Genomic DNA, 24719 nt, shown 5'->3' with positions numbered 1-24719 from the left:
GTGTCTCATTATTATCATAAAAAGTAATGCTAGTGGGTGTTTGTGCACGTGCAAATGATGATAGTGAATACTTGTCCCCTCCAGGACACTCATGGTAGACATGTTTTGGAAAGTCTTGGCTTATGGATTAAAAACAAAATGATCAGGATAGAAATAAGTGAAAGAAAGTTCTGAAAGAAAGCAGGACTATAGAACCGATCTAGTGAGTAGAAGAGAGATAAGAGTGATGCAATAGGCAAAGATATATGAGAGAGTGAAGTATTTGCATTCATTTATTTTCCCCAAGATTCACATTAAAGGTTGGGTCCATCTTATATGTTTAACATATGTTAGTTGCTAGTTCTATTACTGGGGAATCATGCAGTCACAACAAAAAACCATAAAGCATATTTCCCATGCAATAAGGATTTCCATTGAACTATCTATTTGATAAAATCTACACCGTTGTAATATGTTTTACATTATAGAAAAGATAGACACCTGGAATCTAGAAAACTGGTTGTTAAATAAATATGAACACCAAAATGAAACTATCATAGTTCAGATAGAGTATGCAATTTTTAAAAGACTTTTCAATTTACTTTTATAAAGATCTACAAATATGACTTTATTCCTTTGGTATCCTTTGACGAAAAGAAAACCTAGGTAAGCTCAGGAACAGCATTACTGGGAGTTAGATTGTAATTTGTGGCTATACACATATGCCTCTTCTCATTGGTTCACCACATGTGTTCAGTTAGGTCCCAGTCGTGCACTGCTCCTCTGGAGCTGACTTGAACTATATGTTTAAACACATAGTTCAATAATGCAATAATAGAATTCTCTAACATATTACGTAATTTTAGCTGGATGTACGAACGCAGCTAACATAGGCTCCACTCATGCCCTTTGAAATAGCTTCTCACAAATGTACCCACTACTGACAACCCACCAACTAGACTCTGCTGACTACTGTACAGACAAGGGGCCTGAATATTGAATGTAGAACAATAGGAAGTGGGAGGCAAACAAATGCATCTACACAGCTGCAAACTTCATTAAATAGCATGTGCCTTTTTACAAAAGAAGGACTTCAGAGTTGCAGAACATTTCATTGTCAGAATAATGACAGGTGAATATGTCAGTATTACTCATCACTGTATTAAGATAAAATCTAAAATGATATAAATGCAAGTATCACAAATGATAAATAGAAGTATCTCCATATGAATTAAACAGTAGAGTTTTTGCTAGGATTTACCAGTGCTACAAATAAAGGGGTTTAAAAAGAAGCTTAAAAATCTTCATGCTGAAAGTTCCTTTATTTGCAATGAGTTTATGCCAAGCTGAGTGCCTCCAGCCGTCATGGCAAAACACAATTTTTTTCAATGAAGTGACATTTCCACCTCTTAGCCAATAGTCATGCAGCCCAATCGGCTAAGAGGTGGAAACACCACCTCATTAAGGAAATATAATTTTACCGTGGGCAGTCAGAGTTGTTCAGCTCAGCATAAACTCGCTGCAAATCAAGAAACTTTCAGCATGAAGTTTTTATAATTCCTGACTGAAAGTCTCCTTTATTTGCAGTACTGGTAAATCCTAGCATTTAAAAAACACTAGGATTTACCATCACTTTAATTTGCAAATTTACAACATATTTAGGGTTTCACTTTAGCAGTGTTTTCTTTGTTCCTGGGCTTTTCAAGGGACATTGTATTTTTCTTTGTTGAATTTAAAAGGGAGCATATTATATAATGTATATATTTTTTAAAAATGACAGTATTTCTGTATGAAAAGTTGAACATTTGCGTTATTCTCATGGACTGTATCACTGTCTACATATAGAATAATAGGAGGGTTCAGGGGTTATCAGCCAATGAGCTTCTATTATTATTATTATTATACTTTATTTATGAAGCGCCAACATATTCCGCAGCGCTGTCCATGGGTAGAATTAATTTAAATAAAACAATGATATAAAACTTGTAAGAGACAGGACAAAATTTACAAACACATACCAGAGGAATTGAGGGCCCTATTCCTGTGGGAACTTACAATCTAGAAGGGTAGGAGGTTGAGAAACAGTAGGTGAGGACTGCAAGAGTGAGCAAGATGTTAATACAGAGTTAGATGAGGGAAATGTTAGGTAAGTGAAATTAATTTATTACTGAGTTGGGTGGCAGGCTTCTCTGAACAAACAAGTCTTCAGGGAGCATTTAAAAGAAGAAAAAACATAATTTATGCTTACCTGATAAATTTATTTCTCTTGTAGTGTATCCAGTCCACGGATCATCCATTACTTATGGGATATTCTCCTTCCCAACAGGAAGTTGCAAGAGGATCACCCACAGCAGAGCTGCTATATAGCTCCTCCCCTAACTGTCATATCCATTCATTCGACCGAAAACAAACAGAGAAAGGAGAAACCATAGGGTGCAGTGGTATCCAGTCCACGGATCATCAATTACTTATGGGATACCAATACCAAAGCTAAAGTACACGGATGATGGGAGGGACAAGGCAGGATTAAGCGGAAGGAACCACTGCCTGAAGAACCTTTCTCCCAAAAACAGCCTCCAAAGAAGCAAAAGTATCAAATTTGGAAAAAGTGTGAAGCGAAGACCAAGTCGCAGCCTTGCAAATCTGTTCAACAGAGGCCTCATTTTTAAAGGCCCAGGTGGAAGCCACAGCTCTAGTAGAATGAGCTGTAATCCTTTCAGGGGGCTGCTGTCCAGCAGTCTCATAGGCTAGGCATATTATGCTCCGAAGCCAAAAGGAAAGAGAGGTTGCCGAAGCTTTTTGACCTCTCCTCTGTCCAGAGTAAACGACAAACAGGGTAGATGTTTGACGAAAATCTATAGTAGCTTGTAAGTAAAACTTCAAGGCACGGACTACGTCCAGATTATGTAAAAGACGTTCCTTCTTTGAAGAAGGATTAGGACACAATGATGGATCTCTTGATTGATATTCTTGTTAGAAACCACCTTAGGTAAAAACCCAGGTTTGATACGCAGGACTACCTTATCTGCATGAAAAATCAGATAAGGAGAATCACATTGTAAGGCAGATAGCTCAGGGACTCTCCGAGCCGAGGAAATAGCCATCAAAAACAGAACTTTCCAAGATAAAAGTTTAATATCAATGGAATGAAGGGGTTCAAACTGAACTCCTTGAAGAACTTTAAGAACCAAGTTTAAGCTCCACGGGGGAGCAACAGGTTTAAACACAGGCTTAATTCTAACCAAAGCCTGGCAAAATGCCTGGACGTCTGGAACCTCTGCCAGACACTTATGCAAAAGAATAGACAGAGCAGAAATCTGTCCCTTTAAGGAACTAGCTGATAATCCTTTGTCCAAGCCCTCTTGGAGAAAAGACAATATTCTAGGAATCCTAACCTTACTCCATGAGTAATTCTTGGATTCACACCAATAAAGATATTTACTCCATATCTTGTGGTAGATTTTCCTGGTAACAGGCTTTCGTGCCTGTATTAAAGTATCAATGACTGACTCGGAGAAGCCACGCTTTGATAGAATCAAGCGTTCAATCTCCATGCAGTCAGTCTCAGAGAAATTAGATTTGGATGATTGAAAAGACCTTGTATCAGAAGGTCCTGTCTTAGAGGCAGAGTCCATGGTGGAAAGGATGACATGTCCACTAGGCCTGCATACCAAGTTCTGCGTGGCCACGCAGGTGCTATCAGAATCACAGATGCTCTCTCCTGTTTGATTTTGGCAATCAGTCGAGGGAGCAGAGGAAACGGTGGAAACACATAAGCCAGGTTGAAGAACCAAGGCGCTGCTAGAGCATCTATCAGCGTCGCTTCTGGGTCCCTGGACCTGGATCCGTAACAAGGAAGCTTGGCGTTCTGGCGAGACGCCATGAGATCCAACTCTGGTTTGCCCCAACGATGAATCAACTGAGCAAACACCTCCGGATGGAGTTCCCACTCCCCCAGATGGAAAGTCTGACGACTTAGAAAATCCGCCTCCCAGTTCTCCACGCCTGGGATATGGATTGCTGACAGGTGGCAAGAGTGGTACTCTGCCCAGCAAATTATTTTTGAGACTTCTAACATCGCTAGGGAACTCCTGGTTCCCCCTTGATGGTTGATGTAAGCCACAGTCGTGATGTTGTCCGACTGAAATCTGATGAACCTCAGTGTTGCTAACTGAGGCCAAGCCAGAAGAGCATTGAAGTTTCTCCTCCTGAGTCCACGATCCCTGTGCCTTCAGGGAATTCCAGACTGCACCCCAACCTAGAAGGCTGGCATCTATTGTAACAATTGTCCAATCTGGCCTGCGAAAGGTCATACCCTTGGACAGGTGTACCCAAGACAACCACCAGAGAAGAGAATCTCTGGTCTCTTGATCCAGATTTAGCAGAGGGGACAAATCTGTGTAATCCCCATTCCACTGACTCTGCATGCATAATTGCAGCGGTCTGAGATGAAGGCGCGCAAATGGCACTATGTCCATTGCCGCTACCATTAAGCCGATTACCTCCATACACTGAGCTACCAAAGGGCGCGGAATGGAGTGAAGAACACGGCAAGCATTTAGAAGTTTTGATAACCTGGACTCCGTCAGGTAAATTTTCATTTCTACAGAATCTATAAGAGTCCCTAAGAAGGAGACTCTTGTGAGTGGGGATAGAGAACTCTTTTCCTCGTTCACTTTTCACCCGTGCGACCTCAGAAATGCCAGAACTATCTCTGTATGAGACTTGGCAACTTGAAAGCTTGACACCTGTATCAGGATGTCGTCTAGATACGGAGCCACCGCTATGCCTTGCGGTCTTAGAACCGCCAGAAGTGAGCCCAGAACTTTTGTAAAGATTCTCGAGGCTGTAGCCAACCCGAAGGGAAGAGCTACAAATTGGTAATGCCTGTCTAGAAAGGCAAACCTTAGAAACCGATGATGATCTTTGTGAATCGGTATGTGAAGGTAGGCATCCTTTAAGTCCACTGTGGTCATGTACTGACCTTCTTGGATCATGGGTAGGATGGTCCGAATAGTTTCCATTTTGAAAGATGGAACTCTGAGGAATTTGTTTAAGATCTTTAGATCCAAAATTGGTCTGAAGGTTCCCTCTTTTTTGGGAACCACAGATTCGAATGAAAACCCTGTCCTTGTTCCGTCCGCGGAACTGGATGGATCACTCCCATAACTAGGAGGTCTTGCACACAGCGTAGGAATGCCTCTTTCTTTATCTGATTTGCAGATAGCCTTGAAAGATGAAATCTCCCTTGTGGAGAGGAAGCTTTGAAGTCCAGAAGATATCCCTGAGATATGATCTCCAACGCCCAGGGATCTCGAACATCTCTTGCCCACGCCTGGGCGAAGAGAGAAAGTCTGCCCCCTACTAGATCCGTCGCCGGATAGGGGGCCGTTCCATCATGCTGTCTTAGAGGCAGCAGCAGGCTTTCTGGCCTGCTTGCCTTTGTTTCAGGACTGGTTAGGTTTCCAGGCCTGCTTAGATTGAGCAAAAGTTCCCTCTTGTTTTGAAGCGGAGGAAGTTGATGCTGCACCTGCCTTGAAATTTCGAAAGGCACGAAAATTAGACTGTTTGGCCTTTGCTTTGGCCCTGTCCTGAGGAAGGGTGTGACCCTTACCTCCAGTAATGTCAGCAATAATTTCCTTCAAACCAGGCCCGAATAAGGTCTGCCCCTTGAAAGGAATGTTGAGTAATTTAGACTTCGAAGTCACCACAGCTGACCAGGATTTAAGCCATAGCACCCTACGTGCTTGGATGGCGAATCCGGAATTCTTAGCCGTTAGTTTAGTCAAATGAACAATGGCATCAGAAACAAATGAGTTAGCTAGCTTAAGTGTTCTAAGCTTGTCAATAATTTCAGTCAATGGAGCTGTATGGATGGCCTCTTCCAGGGCCTCAAACCAGAATGCCGCCGCGGCCATGAGAGGCGCAATGCATGCAAGGGGCTGTAAAATAAAACCTTGTTGAATAAACATTTTCTTAAGGTAACCCTCCAATTTTTTATCCATTGGATCTGAAAAAGCACAACTGTCCTCAACCGGGATAGTAGTACGCTTTGCTAAAGTAGAAACTGCTCCCTCCACCTTAGGGACCGTCTGCCATAAGTCCCGTGTAGTGGCATCTATTGGAAACATTTTTCTAAATATAGGAGGTGGGGAAAAGTAGTTTCCTCTGTGTCAGACATGTTTAAACAGACTAGCAATGAGACTAGCAAGCTTGGAAAACACTTTAAACAAGTTTACAAGCAATATAAAAAACGTTACTGCACCTTTAAGAAACACAAATTTTGTCAAAATTTGAAATAACAGTGAAAAAAGGCAGTTACACTAACGAAATTTTTACAGTGTATGTAACAAGTTAGCAGAGCATTGCACCCATTTGCAAATGGATGATTAACCCCTTAATACCAAAATGGAATAATAAAAGACAAAAACGTTTTTTTTGTTGGTTTTTTTTTTGTTTTTTTTTCAAACAGTCACAACAACTGCCACAGCTCTACTGTGGTTTTTACCTCCCTCAAAAACGACTTTGAAGCCTTTTGAGCCCTCCAGAGATGTCCTGGATCATGCAGAGGGAAACTGAATGTCTCTGTCAGTATTTTTAGCTGCAGAGAAAAGCACTAAAAAAGGCCCCTCCCACTCATATTACAACAGTGGAAAGCCTAAGGAAACTGTTACTAGGCAAAATTCAAGCCAGCCATGTGAAAAAAAACTAGGCCCCAATAAGTTTTATCACCAAATACATATAAAAACGATTAAACATGCCAGCAAACGTTTTATATTACATTTTTATAAGAGTATGCATCTCTATTAATAAGCCTGATACCAGTAGCTATCACTGCATTTAAGGCTTTACTTACATTAGTTCAGTATCAGCAGCATTTTCTAGCAAATTCCATCCCTAGAAAAATATTAACTGCACATACCTTATTACAGGAAAACCTGCACGCTATTCCCCCTCTGAAGTTACCTCACTCCTCAGAATATGTGAGAACAGCCATGGATCTTAGTTACTTCTGCTAAGATCATAGAAAACGCAGGCAGATTCTTCTTCTAAATATTGCCTGAGATAAACAGTACACTCCGGCACCATTTAAAAATAACAAACTTTTGATTGAAGAATAAACTAAGTATAAAACACCACACTCCTCTTACGACCTCCATCTTGGTTGAGCCTTGCAAGAGAATGACTGGATATGACAGTTAGGGGAGGAGCTATATAGCAGCTCTGCTGTGGGTGATCCTCTTGCAACTTCCTGTTGGGAAGGAGAATATCCCATAAGTAATGGATGATCCGTGGACTGGATACACTTAACAAGAGAAATTAGGACAAAGCCTGACAGCACGAGGGAGAGAGTTCCAGAGGGTAGGTGCTGCAAGACAGAAGTCCTGCAGTCTAGCATGGGAAGAGGTGATAGTTGAAGATGCAAGGAGCAGGTCATTTTTTGGATCTTAATGGGCGGGCTGGAGTATACTTCTTTATTAGAGAGGATAGGTAGGGGGGTGCGGCGTTGGTGAGAGCTTTGTATGTAAGGGTGAGAATTTTGAATTTAATTCTGCTGTGAATGGGGAGCCAATGAAGGGACTAGCAGAGAGGTGCAGCAGAAACAGAGCGACGGGAAAGGTGGATTAGCTTGGCAGAGGCATTAAGGATGGATTGAAGGGGGGAGAGGTGGGAATGAGGAAGGCCAGTAAGTAGGTTATTGCAGTAGTCAAGTCGGGAAATAACAAGGGGATGGATTATTTGCTTTGATGAGTTAGGGCTCAGAAAAGTCGAATCTTGGAAATATTGCGAAGGTGGTTGCAACAGGGTATAGAAAGCGATTGGATGTAGGGGAAGAAGGATAGACTTGAGTCAAGTGTAACTCCAAGGCAGCAGACTTGGGGTGATGGGGAATTGGTGATGCCGTCAACAGGGATAGAGAAGTCAGAAGTCAGTGTAGAGCTTGAGGGGGAGATTAGAAGGAGTTCAGTCTTGGACATGTTAATCTTTAGGTGGTGAGAGGCCATCCAGGAAGAAATACCAGATAAGCAGTCGCTGACCTGAGAAAGGACAGAGGGAGAGAGCAGGGGTGGGGAGGTAGATCTGGGCGTCATTAGCACAGAGGTGATATTTGAAGCCATAACTGTTGATAAGTTTACCCAGTGAAGAAGTATAAATGAAGAAAAGTAGAGGACCCAGAACAGATCCTTGAGGTACTCCAACAGACAGAGGCATTGGAGTGGAGGAGTCGCTGGCAAATGACACAGAGAAAGACCTGTGAGAAAGATAGGAGTGAAGAAAAAGAGCTAAGGTTCTGTAGGAGGAGGGGGTGGTCAACTGTGTCGAAGGCAGCTGAGAGGTCAAGTAAGATGAGTATAGAGTAGTGGCCAATATTTTTTGCAGAGAGAAGATCCTTGGTAAGGGCAGTCTCAGTTGAGTATGCCACAGACCAGCTGTGTACACTTCTTGTTAATTTCAATACCGAAATAAACGATTTGACATTTACCTTTAGCATGTAAAAAACATATTTTTTGAAGATACAGTATAATAATATAGGGCCATATTAAAAGGGGAGTGCTAATTAATGGTCCTGCCTGAGCGTTAATTGTGCTAGAAGTAAGCTTTTGTGCTTGTCCGGTTGCACTCGTATTATGAGTTGAAAGTAAACTGTTTTTGCTTGTGCGCTTACCCAATGAGCACAAATAGCTGAAGCTAGAATATCACAAGCGTGTTCACGTAATCCCTCATAGAAGTCAACAAAGAACAAATTTTTTTTTTAAAAAACACCCCACTCTCACGCAAACCCGATCACATATTGTCATGTGTACTAACCCGGTATGAAAATATAAATATTTCACATTCCAGTGTTCTGCACATAACAGAATATGCTCTATTTTTCATAAATAAATTATATATATATAAAAATTATATATATATAGGATATATAGGCATATCTATTGATAAATACTTAGAACAAATTCCCCAATGTGCAGATTATTGGAATGTGAGACATTTACAGTAAATACACAGTTAAATTCTTTATTAAATATGAATATTGCATTCATATGCTTTTACATGTTTTCATCTACTTAACTGCAAAGGGCTCCAATGCACTTATTATGGCTATATATGTGTACATATGTATTTATGTGGTTATATGTGTGTATATGTCTATAAATACCTAAATACATATGTATTCATATACAGCTTAAAAGGACAAGAAACCCAAAATATTTCTTTCATGATTTAGGCAGAACATAAAATTTTAAACAACTTTCCAGTTTACTTCTATTATCAAATTTACTTCATTCTCTTGATATCATTTGTTGAAGCAGCAGCAATGCACTACTGGTTTCTAACTGAACACATGGGTGAGCCAATGACAATGGGTATTTATATGCAGCCACCAATCAGCAGCTAGAACCTAGGTTCTTTTCTGCACATGAGCTTACCTAGATAAACCTTTCAGCAAAGGATACAAGAGAAGGAAGCAAATTAAATAATATAAGTAAATTGGAAAGTTGTTTAAAATTGTATGCTCTGTCTAAATCATAAATGTCTAATTATGACGTTACTGTCCCTTTAAAGTTCAATGCCCTGTTAAGCCCAGTCACTATATAGAAACAGATTTTATCAAGCTGACATGATTAGTGCTAAAAAGCTATCTTCAGTTATCCACAGAGCAATATGTATCCCTGCAAGTAACCTATATAACACTGTGGAGTGTCTGATAAACATAAGATGATTCAATCTACCCAGGGGCAAGCAACAGGAAGATAGATGTTCCAGTGAAACACCAGATGAATGTCAACATTTAAGAGAACTGGCTCTCATGTAACTACAGTATATTTTCAAATTGCAAACACTGCTTGTGAATCTGGAATATCAGCCTGTTTATTGCAGTTTTTTATGCTGTCTAAAATACTAGATCATTAGTTGTTACTCTGTCCTAGTTTAAAGTGAATGCAAATGCACACATTATATATTTTTATTATGTGACAGAGACAGTCAGGGAACAATTTTTTTTTTAATAAAATAAGCATCTTATGTGTAAAATTATGTTACACATATTTATAGGCATATACTCCTAGATTACAAATGGAGCACTATGAATGTCGCATGGTGTGCTATCCATATTGTGACCCTTCTCTCAGATTAGCGCAAAACTTGATATTACAAGTGAATAGTAAAAAATGTTTTACCAGTGACTATTAGGGCTGCCGACATATGTTTAGTTAACGCTATACTTTTCAATGGATATCATCCTTCATTACAAGTTGAGCTTGAGCGCAACACATCATAGGATTGAAAAATGTTGCATGCTTGGAGAACTGAAGTAAAGTGTTAGGGCAAGAATAGATACATAACAAAAACATATCTATCTATCCATCCATCCATCTATCTCTCTCTCTCTCTCTCTCTCTCTCTATATATATATATATATATATATATATATATATATAGAGAGAGAGAGAGAGAGAGAGAGAGAGAGAGGAGAGAGAGAGAGAGGAGAGAGAGAGAGAGAGAGAGAGAGGAGAGAGAGAGAGAGAGAGAGATAGAGAGAGAGAGGAGAGAGAGAGAGAGAGAGAGAGAGGAGAGAGAGAGAGAGAGAGAGAGGAGAGAGAGATAGAGAGGAGAGAGAGATAGAGAGAGAGATAGAGAGAGACAGAGAGAGAGAGAGAGAGAGAGAGAGAGAGAGAGAGAATTTTAAATTTCCACTCCTCAATGGCTAGTACACAGTGAATATTTTGAGCCCTTTTATATATATATATATATATATATATATATATATATATATATATATATATATATATATATATATATATATATATATCAGGGCTCAACATTTTCACTGCCATTGATTATTGGAAATTTAATGGTGGTGAATGAAAGTTAGTGAGCAAATAATGAATCAAAATGTACATTCCTATTGCAGCATTGACAAACACATAAAAATATTATATATCCTAGAAAGGGCAAGGATGTGTTATTCCTCTAGGGCTGTAGGAACACCATTAGTGGCAGAGAGAGAAATTGGAGAGGAAAAGTAAAAGCAGAGAAGAAGATAGCTTTACGAGAGAGTCGAGAAAAAAGAAACAGTAAAGAGATATGAGAGAGGGGAAAGAAATAGTGTAAAGAGAAGATATGGCCTGAGGGAGAGGATAAAAAAAAAAGATTAAATAAAGAGGAGGGAAGGGAAAAAGATAGTTAAAAGAGAGAAGGAAGAGGTGATAATTATTAAAAGAAAATCTCCAGATCTGCCATTACTGTCAGCACTGTCTTTCGCCACTCCCTCACTTCAACAACTTCCTATTTCTATCAAGCTGTTATCTTTCCCAGAACCACCAAGTTGATGTTGCTAACTGTTATGCACTTTTATTTTAACATGTATGTTAATCATTTACTGAATGTAGCATTAGTTACTAAAATAAAATTATTAAAATGATTGCACAATAATGTGTTTCACAATGGTTAAACATATGCAAAGAGGGGGTGGAGTACTGGGTGTGGTTTGGGCAGGTAGTGGGTAGGATCAGAAGTGACAAGTAACATTTTGGCATAGCTAGTAGCTTATGACCTGAAATTTTGGGCCCTGTATATATATATATATATATAGTCCAATAAAAAAGTATCATTGCTCAATGCAATACACTTGTTATATATATATATGTATGTATATGTGTGTGTTTTTGTATTTGTATGTGTGTATATATATATTTGGATTTATGTATATATGTGTGTATGTATTTATATATGTATGTGTATATGTCTATGTGTGTAAATACATATATATGAACACACACATACACATACATACATACATATAAATACAAACAACAGTACTGTGCAAAAGTCTTAGGCCACCATTAGATTTGTTGTTTTAGCAACGTTTTAATGACCAGAATGGAACAGAACAACACACTATAGGGTAAAATACCAATTCCAATCACCTGCCCACAAGATAAGACAGCCAACTTCCCGAGAGAGGAAATTCCCCCTCCTAAAGGAGAACAAAACTACCCCCCCAAGGGGAGAGCACAGAGAACAACAGCGCACAAGCCCCAAACAGGAAGCCGTAGCCTGATGAAAACAAAAGCTTAATGAAAATCATCCAGACACCACGACACACAGAAGAACTCCCATGAAGGAGAGCACCCATCATTCAAAGGACAGGACAGACCAAAAGGAGTGTATCCAAAAAATGCACAGATCCTGGCCAAGCTGCAAGCAGCTCAACTATCTAGACCATAAGTCATAGCCAAGGTTCCCTGGAAAAACTGGAACGCACTGAACCAGCCACATAATCCTAAGGTTCCAGACATCCGGAAAGATCCAAGACAAAATCTATAGGCCCGAGCCCAGAAATGTGTGGAACCAACCACACACCAGGGAACACAAATACCCCATCTGAAAACAGACCTCACAGGGGAATGACCAGACTAACCCGGAAAAACGGAAAACAAGAGTCACTTGAAAATTCCCAACTCAAAGGAAGAGAATACCCCTTGCCGGAGCCCAGCACTCCAAAAGGAGCTAGAGCACAACAGAGTCGCTACAAGATTCTAGAGCCCAAAAGGCATGCAGAACAACACCAAGACATCCAAGTCCAAGGGAAAACATTGAGGACCAAGTTGTCTGAAAAGGGAGTAGAACAAGGCTAGAGCAAACCACGAGGCCACGCCAGTGTGCCCCTAAACGTCTCCATAAACACCTCAGAGAACAAGAGGAACCCACCTAAGGAAAAAGAACCCCTAGACAAAGCTTGGAGAAGGAGACAACACAGCCTATCGTCCCCGATATGGAAAAAAATAACTCCCAAAAAACAGGAAAAGGCCACAGGCCTTGCCAGAAGGCGGCTAAACAACAAAGGATAACAGCCAAAATTCCCCCAAAAGGCAAGACCGCCAGGAACCGGTGGCAAGGAGGCCCTAAATCCTCCAAACCTTCACCTAAGCTGGAAGGAACACTCTAAGTCCCGACAGACATCGGAAACTACTGAGTTTATCGCACCGGAACTCCACCGAATCCTAGACGACCAGCTAAAAAGGCTAATGAGGACTGAACCAATCCTCCACACCACACAAACCCTTAGGTTCTTCCAGAATGCTCAGCAGAACTTGTAAATTAAAAACAAGAATAATAATAATATGAAGCACTCTGCGCCTTAACCGGATCAGCCCGGCAGAACAGACGCCACGAGTCTGAAATAGGGACAGAAGGATCTGAACCCAAGCAGGACTAGCCTGCAACCAAGGCCCCATATATTCACCCCTAGAGGGAGAATAAACGGCAGATAAACATTCTAGAACAAACTTCCGTAGAAGTAAACACTGCGATCAAAAGGTCGCGAGTATCTATTCCAGAAAATAAAGTTCCCGAAGGAAAAACAACACAAACATGAGCTGTAATCAACAAACAATCATCCTAACCAGAGTGAATAAAAAAGGCAACCTGTAGGTTATCGCCCAATAAGAACAGACGCCCCAACAGGCACCCTGTTCTTCCAAGTTCAGAACTGGAAAAGATACTCAACAAATAAGCCTATAAGAGGAATACTTCATCCCCTTATATCTATTACTGAAAGCTATTCGTAGAAGAAGACTGAGAATTCTCAGATCCATTAAGGATGGGATCCTCTAACGATGCCAAAGCGTGTCTCAATAGAACATGAAGGCGCGCCAGTCTATACCGAAAACCACAGCATACCCCCGCCGGAGCAAAAGACGACTCCGGCCCGAAGTTTGACCCCCTGAAGCCTCAGGGACAGTCGTTCCCCCAGAGAGCTGAACAGGCCATCCCATGCCTGAGGAGCCCTGGATAACGGAACACGAACAATATCTGAAGCAACTTTCTGGAAGTTGCAGATTAGCCAGCGCCAAAATAATGGACAAGCGACATCGTGCCGAAACCCCCGGTGGGAACAAGCCACCTTCCCGTGGAGGATAAGCAAAGTCTGGGTTACCTGCATGCGTAGTAAGAGATGATAGAAGTGAACTCACCACTCGGAGGACAGAAGCCCCAGAGTCGAATGGCTCAGCGGGCCCTTGATTCCCCGATCCCAAGGAATTGAGCACTCTAATACGGCATTCAGAATATAACTGATAGGCTAGTATCATCCGGGGCAATACGCATTCTACGCAAGGAGTAGAATTTGAAACAGAGACATTCGTCTCCACAATATCAAACTCCTCCATAACTAGGATATTGATGCAAAAAAGTGGACTAAAAAATCTAAACGGCACCTGACACCCACAATGGCTGGGGCACTTACCACCTTCTATGAACCAGACACTAGCAGACCAGAATTTCTCAGTCACCACATGGTCAGGAATGCGGAAATGGAGCCCAAAAACGTGACCACGCCCGGTCACCAGGTGAACCGTATAGTCCAAAATAAAGCACACCCGATCGTAAGGTCGCGTCACTTTCAAAAAGCCGTTATGTTCCACAAGCCATGAGCCGAAATAACACTACACATAAGCAGGTTGAATCATATAACAAACATGATTTAAAAAAAACCCTGTTCAATAACCCCCCTCAGGAGATATTACCCTTGATTCCAAGATACAAAAGAAGCCTAACTGAGACCCTGTGTTATAAGTTAGTGCCGCGAGGAGGGAGCCCCTCGGGAAAACATCTATAATTCATGAATAAAGTAATGTAAAACGATCTTACCGGAATCTACGCCTTGGAACAGAAACATGGCCCTTCAAGTGTGACAGATAGTAGCATCACTTCTGCCATGGACTTGAGAAACTCATCAATGCTGATTGCTTGTGGAGCTGTTAATATGAGTCGGGATGGTTTTGCAGATAGACTCTACCTGCATCTCCGGACTCTAACTTTCATCCATGCTTTCACTGAAAGGCTGACAGGACTAATTAAAACTCCAGTCCCAGTCCCATGCCAAAGAGTACTACCCTCCATAAGAGACTAATCCAAAACTTCTGACACTTCTCTGCCAACCTTTTGGGACGAAAGGCAAAGAATAACTGGGGGATGAGGGAAGTGGGAGGAGTATTTAAGCCTTTGGCTGGGGTGTCTTTGCCTCCTTCTGGTGGCCAGGTTCTGAATTCCCAAAAGTAATGAATGCAGCTGTGGACTTGTTCCATTTATGAAGAAAACTAATGTTTATTTTTAGTGATGGTAAATCCTAGCGTTTGTTATACACTTGGATTTACCATCACTTTAAATTACCCGTAAGTATAACAGAATTTTATAACTAACAAGTGCACAATAAAAAGACAATGAAATAGAAATTATTTTGAATCATGTGACAGCCATCAGCCAATCACAGACTTATATAGATATACACCATGAGCTTGTGCATATGCTCAGTAGGAGCTGGTGCCACAAAAAAAGTGCATTTAAAAAGACTGTGCATAATCTTATAATGGAATTAAAGTGGAAAGTCTATTTAAACTGCATGCTCTATTTGAATCATGAAAATGTAATTTTCCCTTTATTTTCCCTTTAAAATGTGACATATACTAAACTAAAAATTCTGTGAATAATCTCTTTTAGCTTACTTGTGCCATACAAAAAGAGCAACTCTGATTTATTAACCCTGTTCATGCTCTAATCAAGAAAAATAACTTTTCTCAGGAATATATTTTGGCCTTCTTGAACATAATTTGAATAGTTAAAAACAACAATAGAATATTACATTTGAATATTGATTCTTACAGACCTGCTTTAAAGTCTATGAGAGTCAATATTTGAATCTTAATTTTTGAACATTTAGACATATATTGTAATGGCTATTTTCATTTATTTGCAAAACTGTTCAATAATCAGCAAATATTTATTAAGAATTAAACAATACATCCAACTAGATTTGCACAGCAGTGAAACATTTGTTTTGCGAGAATCTTTTAGAAAGAATATTTTGAAAAATAAATTTTCAGAATATTTGTCTGCTGCACTATTCAGTATTGTTTAGTTATTAAATGAATGCTAGAATATTTAGGGAACATTTACATTTGTTTTCGTTAAACGAATGAACACGTTCCTTTGCTACCAGTGATGTTAAAAAAGTTCACCTAGAGAGCTGCACTAATCCCAAACTTGCTAAACAGAGTCCTGGGCTGCATTAATAGGAGGCTTAGCATGGCGAACCCTAGAGCCTGCGCTAAAGGACCTTATTCTTTAACGCAGGCTCTAATAGGAGGCTTAGGGGCTCTGTGAAGAAGGGTCCGGGTTGGCATGGCTCTCCAGCGTGCTAGAGGAAAGTATTTAAACTAACCCTTTAAAGCTTATATAAAGGAAACAAATTAATACTGACGAATTGTATCAGTGTTTGTTCATTTTCTTTAAATTAGTGCATTTGTTTGGATAGTCACTCGTGTGTTTGTCACTAATTCACATTCATAATGAAACAAATGCACAAGCCTTTATCAAACCAAAGTTATTCTTAACAAATTAGTGAAAACACTTGTCCATCTTTATGTCTTTTCGCTCAAAACAGAAGCAATAATGGATATGGACCCCAGAAGATAAATCATTTTCTACATGAGTTATAATTTTCTAATTAAAATGGAGAGAGAACTAAAACACCCAATAATATTATATACCAGTTAATGCAAAAGGAAAAGCAAGATAAAGGTGAATTTTACTTACTCAGATTTATCACATCTTACTATTTTATCACATGCAAGAAAAAAATAAACCACTAAATCTTTAGTATTTTATACCACACAAGAAAATGCCACTTTCTTTTTTCTTTTTTTATGCTGCAGATTTATTAAAGAGTGTAAAAGTGTACACTGATTTATAGATCATCTCTAAAGAATAACATATGATTTATTATTATTATCATACATACAATAAAATGTCACTCTTTAATAAATCTGAAATATTGGTACAAAAATGAGCAGCCAAAAATAGAATTTAAAGGACAAAGCATAAATAGAAGAGGATCCTTGATATTTTTATATTTTTTTACATTTGAAGCAATGTACTTAATGTAAGTAAGAAAGGTCTATCTTCTTTTTCAAAGGGAAAACTATTTTGTGTATCTCGTGATTATATTTCAGCTTTGATTTTCAGCTTCTAATAACATAGGTGTCATGTTTACAGATGTCTTGCTCAATTGTGTTTGTCAGTTTGTGCAGGGTGGAAAATGAAATCTCTTTCAAGTTTTGTCCAGTATGTCCTAGCTTGACTTAACATGTCATCTTCAATTATAAAAACAAAGACATAACTAAGGTCTCCTGACCTGTCTCAGATTCGACTGAGAAATATGGTTGTCCCATTAGAATACTGTAGACGACTTTTGCACTGTTTCCGTAAGTTGGATCGTCAGCATCAGTGGCTGTAACTTGAACGACAAATGTTCCTGCAATGACAGCAAAAAAAAATTGTATGCAAGGTTATTACAATGGAATATAATGAACATAGAAACTTACATTGTAAAGGGACATATAACAGTATGAACTAACATAAGTTTCTAAATATATAATGCAGCCAAAGCATACCTGCAAAATGGTTTCTGTTTTAACCCCCATTAACCCCTTAAATTCAGGCACAGTTTTGTTTGCAGCAAGCTCCCCACTGGGCATTTCCATATATGGAAGGTGCTATCCAGTTAATAGATTCTGCAGAATGCACTTGTGCACCTGCACGGTAGGGGGCAGTCACATGGTACCTGACTAAAGCAGTGCACTGTATAATGCTGACACTTTCACAAAGCATCTGACATTATCCCCATGGAAACAAGCAAGCCTTGTTGCAAAAAAAAAACTATAGGAATACCTGCTGTCCCTTCTCAAACCCCCTTTGCTTGCATAAGTAATTATCCTCACAGGCACACTTTGTTATATGAAACCACAAGGTTTGGAGTAGGAAAATGATAAGGAGGGTGGAGCAGGCTACACTTGGCAACACTAAAGTGTAAGTAATTTTGCAGATTTTTGGAAATGTTATTAAAATACTTAAAAGCTCTTTTTTTACACTTTTTCAGACACTGTTTTACTTCAGTTGACCCTTTTATAATATGCTCATAATGTTTTTTAACACTTTAAAGGGAAGTAGAAGTCGAAATGAAACATGGTTCAGATAGATTATACAATTAAAAAAAAACTACTTTCAAATTAACTTCTATTATCAAATGTACCTCTTTCTTTTACTACCCATAACTGAAAATTCAGGACAGCATACTAAAGTAGATTCAGGGGCATGTATGTGTCATGAGCAGTTGACCACTATATGTATAACATTGTTTGTTGCAGCTACTCCATAAGGGAATTTCTGTGGTTAATCATAGTAGTGGAAACAAAAACCATAAGATGTTGTCTAATTTGCATATTTTACCCAGAGTTCTCGGGCACTTTGGTAACAATTTATACAGAATATTTATACAGATTATTTCTAAATATCCCCCAATTGCCCCCAAATTTCAAATTATTAAACTTTATTAAAAAAATAAAAATATTAGCTTTTCTCTTAATAAAGTAACTGCATAAGGCAGTTATAAGGGGTTAAAGTTGGAGGGTATGGGGTGTTAGAAAAAAAATGGCACTGAAATGAGCCTTTACATTGCGGTCTATGGGAGCTGTGTGTTCCCTGTAAATATATGTATATGCTTATATACATATATTCTTATCTGTTAATGTGTGTATATATATACAGATATTAACACATAAATAAATATGTATATAAGCATATACATATATATTTAAAATTACTGCCCATCTAATTAGGAAAACTTACATATGGCGGTTTAATCAATTTATGAGGTATTTTTTGTGGAGTGGGAGACAATTAAAAGAATAAAGCTTGCTAATTTATAACAACCATATTCCAAAGGAGGGTTAGCTCTACCAAATCTGGAATGGTACAATCTTGCAACTATTTTGCGTATTCAAATCGATTGGTTGCTGTAATCTTCCAGATATTTGAACAGGTATTTGGAGGAACAGGTTTGCTCCCCGCACTCGCTAAACTTTGTCAAACATGCCTCAAATAAAGAACTAGGGAAAACTATCTCTACTCACCCCCTATATAGAGATATCTTAGGGACATGAAGAAAATCCATGAAAATACTGGGTATAGCACAAAATATTTCTAAATGTTTATTAATACAGGGCAGTAAAAAATGTCCTTTAGGAAATATAGTGAATATATTTAATAAATGGTCACCTAATAAACCTTTATTTATTAAAGATCTTTATGATCAGAAGACTAAGAAAATCTATACATTTTCTAAATTTCAAAAAATCTTGCCGATAGTTCAAACAAAACATATGTTCTATTTTCTTCAACTAAAGACCTATATTCACAATTTGACAAGGAATTTCCCTCAACTATGGTTAGATCATCCATTAATGGATGTAATTAATCCTGAAAAAACAGAATTTATGTTTACCTGATAAATTACTTTCTCCAACGGTGTGTCCGGTCCACGGCGTCATCCTTACTTGTGGGATATTCTCTTCCCCAACAGGAAATGGCAAAGAGCCCAGCAAAGCTGGTCACATGATCCCTCCTAGGCTCCGCCTACCCCAGTCATTCGACCGACGTTAAGGAGGAATATTTGCATAGGAGAAACCATATGTTACCGTGGTGACTGTAGTTAAAGAAAATAAATTATCAGACCTGATTAAAAAAACCAGGGCGGGCCGTGGACCGGACACACCGTTGGAGAAAGTAATTTATCAGGTAAACATAAATTCTGTTTTCTCCAACATAGGTGTGTCCGGTCCACGGCGTCATCCTTACTTGTGGGAACCAATACCAAAGCTTTAGGACACGGATGAAGGGAGGGAGCAAATCAGGTCACCTAAATGGAAGGCACCACGGCTTGCAAAACCTTTCTCCCAAAAATAGCCTCAGAAGAAGCAAAAGTATCAAAGTTGTAAAATTTAGAAAAAGTGTGCAGTGAAGACCAAGTCGCTGCCTTACATATCTGATCAACAGAAGCCTCGTTCTTGAAGGCCCATGTGGAAGCCACAGCCCTAGTGGAGTGAGCTGTGATTCTTTCAGGAGGCTGCCGTCCGGCAGTCTCATAAGCCAATCGGATAATGCTTTTAATCCAGAAGGAGAGAGAGGTAGAAGTTGCTTTTTGACCTCTCCGTTTACCAGAATAAACAACAAACAAAGACGAAGTTTGTCTGAAATCCTTAGTAGCTGCTAAGTAAAATTTGAGAGCACGAACTACATCCAAGTTGTGCAACAAACGTTCCTTCTTTGAAACTGGATTAGGACACAAAGAAGGCACAACTATCTCCTGGTTAATGTTTTTGTTAGAAACAACTTTTGGAAGAAAACCAGGTTTAGTACGCAAAACCACCTTATCTGCATGGAACACCAGATAAGGAGAAGAACACTGCAGAGCAGATAATTCTGAAACTCTTCTAGCAGAAGAAATTGCAACCAAAAACAAAACTTTCCAAGATAATAACTTAATATCAACGGAATGTAAGGGTTCAAACGGAACCCCCTGAAGAACTGAAAGAACTAGGTTGAGACTCCAAGGAGGAGTCAAAAGTTTGTAAACAGGCTTGATTCTAACCAGAGCCTGAACAAAGGCTAGAACATCTGGCACAGCTGCCAGCTTTTTGTGAAGTAACACAGACAAGGCAGAAATCTGTCCCATCAAGGAACTTGCAGATAATCCTTTTTCCAATCCTTCTCGAAGGAAGGATAGACTCTTAACCTTGTCCCAAGGGAATCCTGCAGATTCACACCAACAGATATACCAAATTATGTGGTAATTTTTCTGGTTACAGGCTTTCAGGCCTGAACAAGAGTATTAATAACAGAATCTGAGAACCCTCGCTTTGATAAGATCAAGCGTTCAATCTCCAAGCAGTCAGCTGGAGTGGGTCGAACGGACCTAGAACAAGAAGGTCTCGTCTCAAAGGTAGCTTCCATGGTGGAGCCGATGACATATTCACCAGATCAGCCTACCAAGTCCTGCGTGGCCACGCAGGAGCTATCAAAATCACCGACGCCCTCTCCTGATTGATCCTGGCTACCAGCCTGGGGATGAGAGGAAACGGCGGGAACACATAAGCTAGTTTGAAGGTCCAAGGTGCTACTAGTGCATCCACTAGAGCCGCCTTGGGATCCCTGGATCTGTACCCGTAGTAAGGAACTCTGAAGTTCTGACGAGAGGCCATCAGATCCATGTCTGGAATGCCCCACGGTTGAGTGACTTGGGCAAAGATTTCCGGATGGAGTTCCCACTCCCCCGGATGCAATGTCTGACGACTCAGAAAATCCGCTTCCCAATTTTCCACTCCTGGGATGTGGATAGCAGACAGGTGGCAGGAGTGAGACTCCGCCCATAGAATGATTTTGGTCACTTCTTCCATCGCTAGGGAACTCCTTGTTCCCCCCTGATGGTTGATGTATGAACTTGGCCCTCGCTAGCTGAGGCCAAGCTTTGAGAGCATTGAATATCGCTCTCAATTCCAGAATATTTATCGGTAGAAGAGATTCTACCCGAGACCAAAGACCCTGAGCTTTCAGGGATCCCCAGACCGCGCCCCAGCCCATCAGACTGGCGTCGGTCGTGACAATGACCCACTCTGGTCTGCGGAAGGTCATCCCTTGTGACAGGTTGTCCAGGGACAGCCACCAACGGAATGAGTCTCTGGTCCTCTGATTTACTTGTATCTTCGGAGACAAGTCTGAATAGTCCCCATTCCACTGACTGAGCATGAACAATTGTAATGGTCTTAGATGAATGCGCACAAAAGGAACTATGTCCATTGCCGCTACCATCAAACCTATCACTTCCATGCACTGCGCTATGGAAGGAAGAGGAACGGAATGAAGTATCCGACAAGAGTCTAGAAGTTTTGTTTTTCTGGCTTCTGTCAGAAAAATCCTCATTTCTAAGGAGTCTATTATAGTTCCCAAGAAGGGAACCCTCGTTGACGGAGATAGAGAACTCTTTTCCACGTTCACTTTCCATCCGTGAGATCTGAGAAAGGCCAGGACAATGTCCGTGTGAGCCTTTACTTGAGGAAGGGACGACGCTCGAATCAGAATGTCGTCCAAGTAAGGTACTACAGCAATGCCCCTTGGTCTTAGCACCGCCAGAAGGGACCCTAGTACCTATGAGAAAATCCTAGGAGCAGTGGCTAATCCGAAAGAAAACGCCACGAACTGGAAATGCTTGTCCAGGAATGCAAACCTTAGGAACCGATGATGTTCCTTGTGGATAGGAATATGTAGATACGCATCCTTGAAATCCACCTTGGTCATGAATTGACCTTCCTGGATGGAAGGAAGAAGTGTTCGAATGGTTTCCATCTTGAACGATGGAACCTTGAGAAACTTGTTCAAGATCTTGAGATCTAAGATTGGTCTGAACGTTCCCTCTTTTTTGGGAACTATGAACAGATTGGAGTAGAACCCCATCCCTTGTTCTCCTAATGGAACAGGATGAATCACTCCCATTTTTAGCAGGTCTTCTACCCAATGTAAGAATGCCTGTCTTCTTATGTGGTCTGAAGACAACTGAGACCTGTGGAACCTCCCCCTTGGAGGAAGCCCCTTGAACTCCAGAGAATAACCTTGGGAGACTATTTCTAGCGCCCAAGGATCCAGAACATCTCTTGCCCAAGCCTGAGCGAAGAGAGAGAGTCTGCCCCCCACCAGATCCGGTCCCGGATCGGGGGCCCGCATTTCATGCTGTCTTGGTAGCAGTGGCAGGTTTCCTGGCCTGCTTTCCTTTGTTCCAGCCTTGCATAGGTCTCCAGGCTGGATTGGCTTGAGAAGTATTACCTTCCTGCTTAGAGGACGTAGCCCTTGGGGCTGATCCGTTTCTGCGAAAGGGACGAAACTTAGGTTGAAAAGACCTATCCTGAGGAAGGGCGTGGCCCTTGCCCCCAGTGATATCAGAGATAATCTCTTTCAAGTCAGGGCCAAAGAGTGTTTTCCCCTTGAAAGGAATGTCAAGCAATTGTTCTTGGAAGACGCATCCGCTGCCCAAGATTTTAACCAAAGCGCTCTGCGCCACAATAGCAAACCCAGAATTTTTTCGCCGCTAACCTAGCCAATTGCAAGGTGGCGTCTAGGGTGAAAGAATTAGCCAATTTAAGAGCACGAATTCTGTCCATAATCTCCTCATAAGAAGAAGAATTACTAATAATCGCCTTTCCTAGCTCATCAAACTAGAAACACGCGGCTGCAGTGACAGGGACAATGCATGCAATTGGTTGTAGAAGGGAACCTTGCTGAACAAACATCTTTTTTAGCAGACCTTCTAATTTTTTATCCATAGGATCTTGGAAAGCACAACTATCTTCTATGGTATAGTGGCGCGCTTGTGTAGAGTAGAAACCGCCCCCTCGACCTTGGGGACTGTCTGCCATCAGTCCTTTCTGGGGTCGACTATAGGAAAACAATTTTTTAAATATGGGGGGAGGTACTAAAGGTATACCGGGCCTGTCCCATTCTTTACCAACAATGTACGCCACCCGCTTGGATATAGGAAAAGCTTCGGGGGGCCCCGGGGCCACTAAGAACTTTTCCATTTTACATAATGGTTCTGGAATGACCAGATAATCACAATCATCCAAATTGGATAACACCTCCTTAAGCAGAGCGCGGAGATGTTCCAACTTAAATTTAAAAGTAATCACATCAGGTTCAGCTTGTTGAGAAATGTTTCCTGAATCTGAAATTTCTCCCTCAGACAAAACCTCCCTGGCCCCCTCAGACTGGTGTAGGGGCCCTTCAGAAACCATATCATCAGCGTTCTCATGCTCTACAGAATTTTCTAAAACAGAGCAGTCGCGCTTTCGCTGATAAGTGGGCATATTGGCTAAAATGTTTTTGATAGAATTATCCATTACAGCCGTTAAATGTTGCATAGTAAGGAGTATTGGCGCACTAGATGTACTAGGGGCCTCCTGTATGGGCAAGACTGGTGTAGACGAAGGAGGGGATGATGCAGTACCATGCTTACTCCCCTCACTTGAGGAATCATCTTGGGCATCATTTTTACTAAATTTTTTTTATGACATAAAATACATATAGTTAAATGAGAAGGAACCTTGGTTTCCCCACAGTCAGAACACAATCTATCTGGTAGTTCAGACATGTTAAACAGGCATAAACTTGATAACAAAGCACAAAAAACGTTTTAAAATAAAACCGTTACTGTCACTTTAAATTTTAAACTAAACACACTTTATTACTGCAATTGCGAAAAAGTATGAAGGAATTGTTCAAAATTCACCAAAATTTCACCACAGTGTCTTAAAGCCTTAAAAGTATTGCACACCAAATTTGGAAGCTTTAACCCTTAAAATAACGGAACCGGAGCCGTTTTTATATTTAACCCCTTTACAGTCCCTGGAATCTGCTTTGCTGAGACCCAACCAAGCCCAAAGGGGAATACGATACCAAATGATGCCTTCAGAAAGTCTTTTCTAAGTATCAGAGCTCCACACACATGCAGCTGCATGCCATGCTGTCCTCAAAAACAAGTGCGCCATACCGGCGCGAAAATGAGGCTCTGACTATGATTAGGGAAAGCCCCTAAAGAATAAGGTGTCTAAAACAGTGCCTGCCGATATAATCATATCAAAATACCCAGAATAAATGATTCCTCAAGGCTAAATATGTGTTAATAATGAATCGATTTAGCCCAGAAAAAGTCTACAGTCTTAATAAGCCCTTGTGAAGCCCTTATTTACTATCTTAATAAACATGGCTTACCGGATCCCATAGGGAAAATGACAGCTTCCAGCATTACATCGTCTTGTTAGAATGTGTCATACCTCAAGCAGTAAGAGACTGCA

At 40.4% G+C, this 24719-nt stretch overlaps 1 protein-coding gene across 1 annotated transcript in view; it reads right to left on the bottom strand.

The window, feature by feature from the left end:
* The window catches only part of LOC128660672 (cadherin-6-like), a 519409-nt gene that overhangs the window by 103283 nt on the left and 391407 nt on the right, over window positions 1-24719 (bottom strand). The window contains exon 5 of the mRNA XM_053714615.1: window positions 17177-17296. Within this exon, the coding sequence (XP_053570590.1) occupies window positions 17177-17296 (120 nt within the window). The remainder of the gene's footprint in view (window positions 1-17176; window positions 17297-24719) is intronic.

Source organism: Bombina bombina, chromosome 5 (assembly GCF_027579735.1).
Source record: "Bombina bombina isolate aBomBom1 chromosome 5, aBomBom1.pri, whole genome shotgun sequence".
Lineage (NCBI taxonomy): Eukaryota > Metazoa > Chordata > Amphibia > Anura > Bombinatoridae > Bombina > Bombina bombina.
The sequence above is the reverse complement of the archived record's forward strand: the minus strand, read 5'-3'. Positions and strand labels throughout refer to the sequence as shown.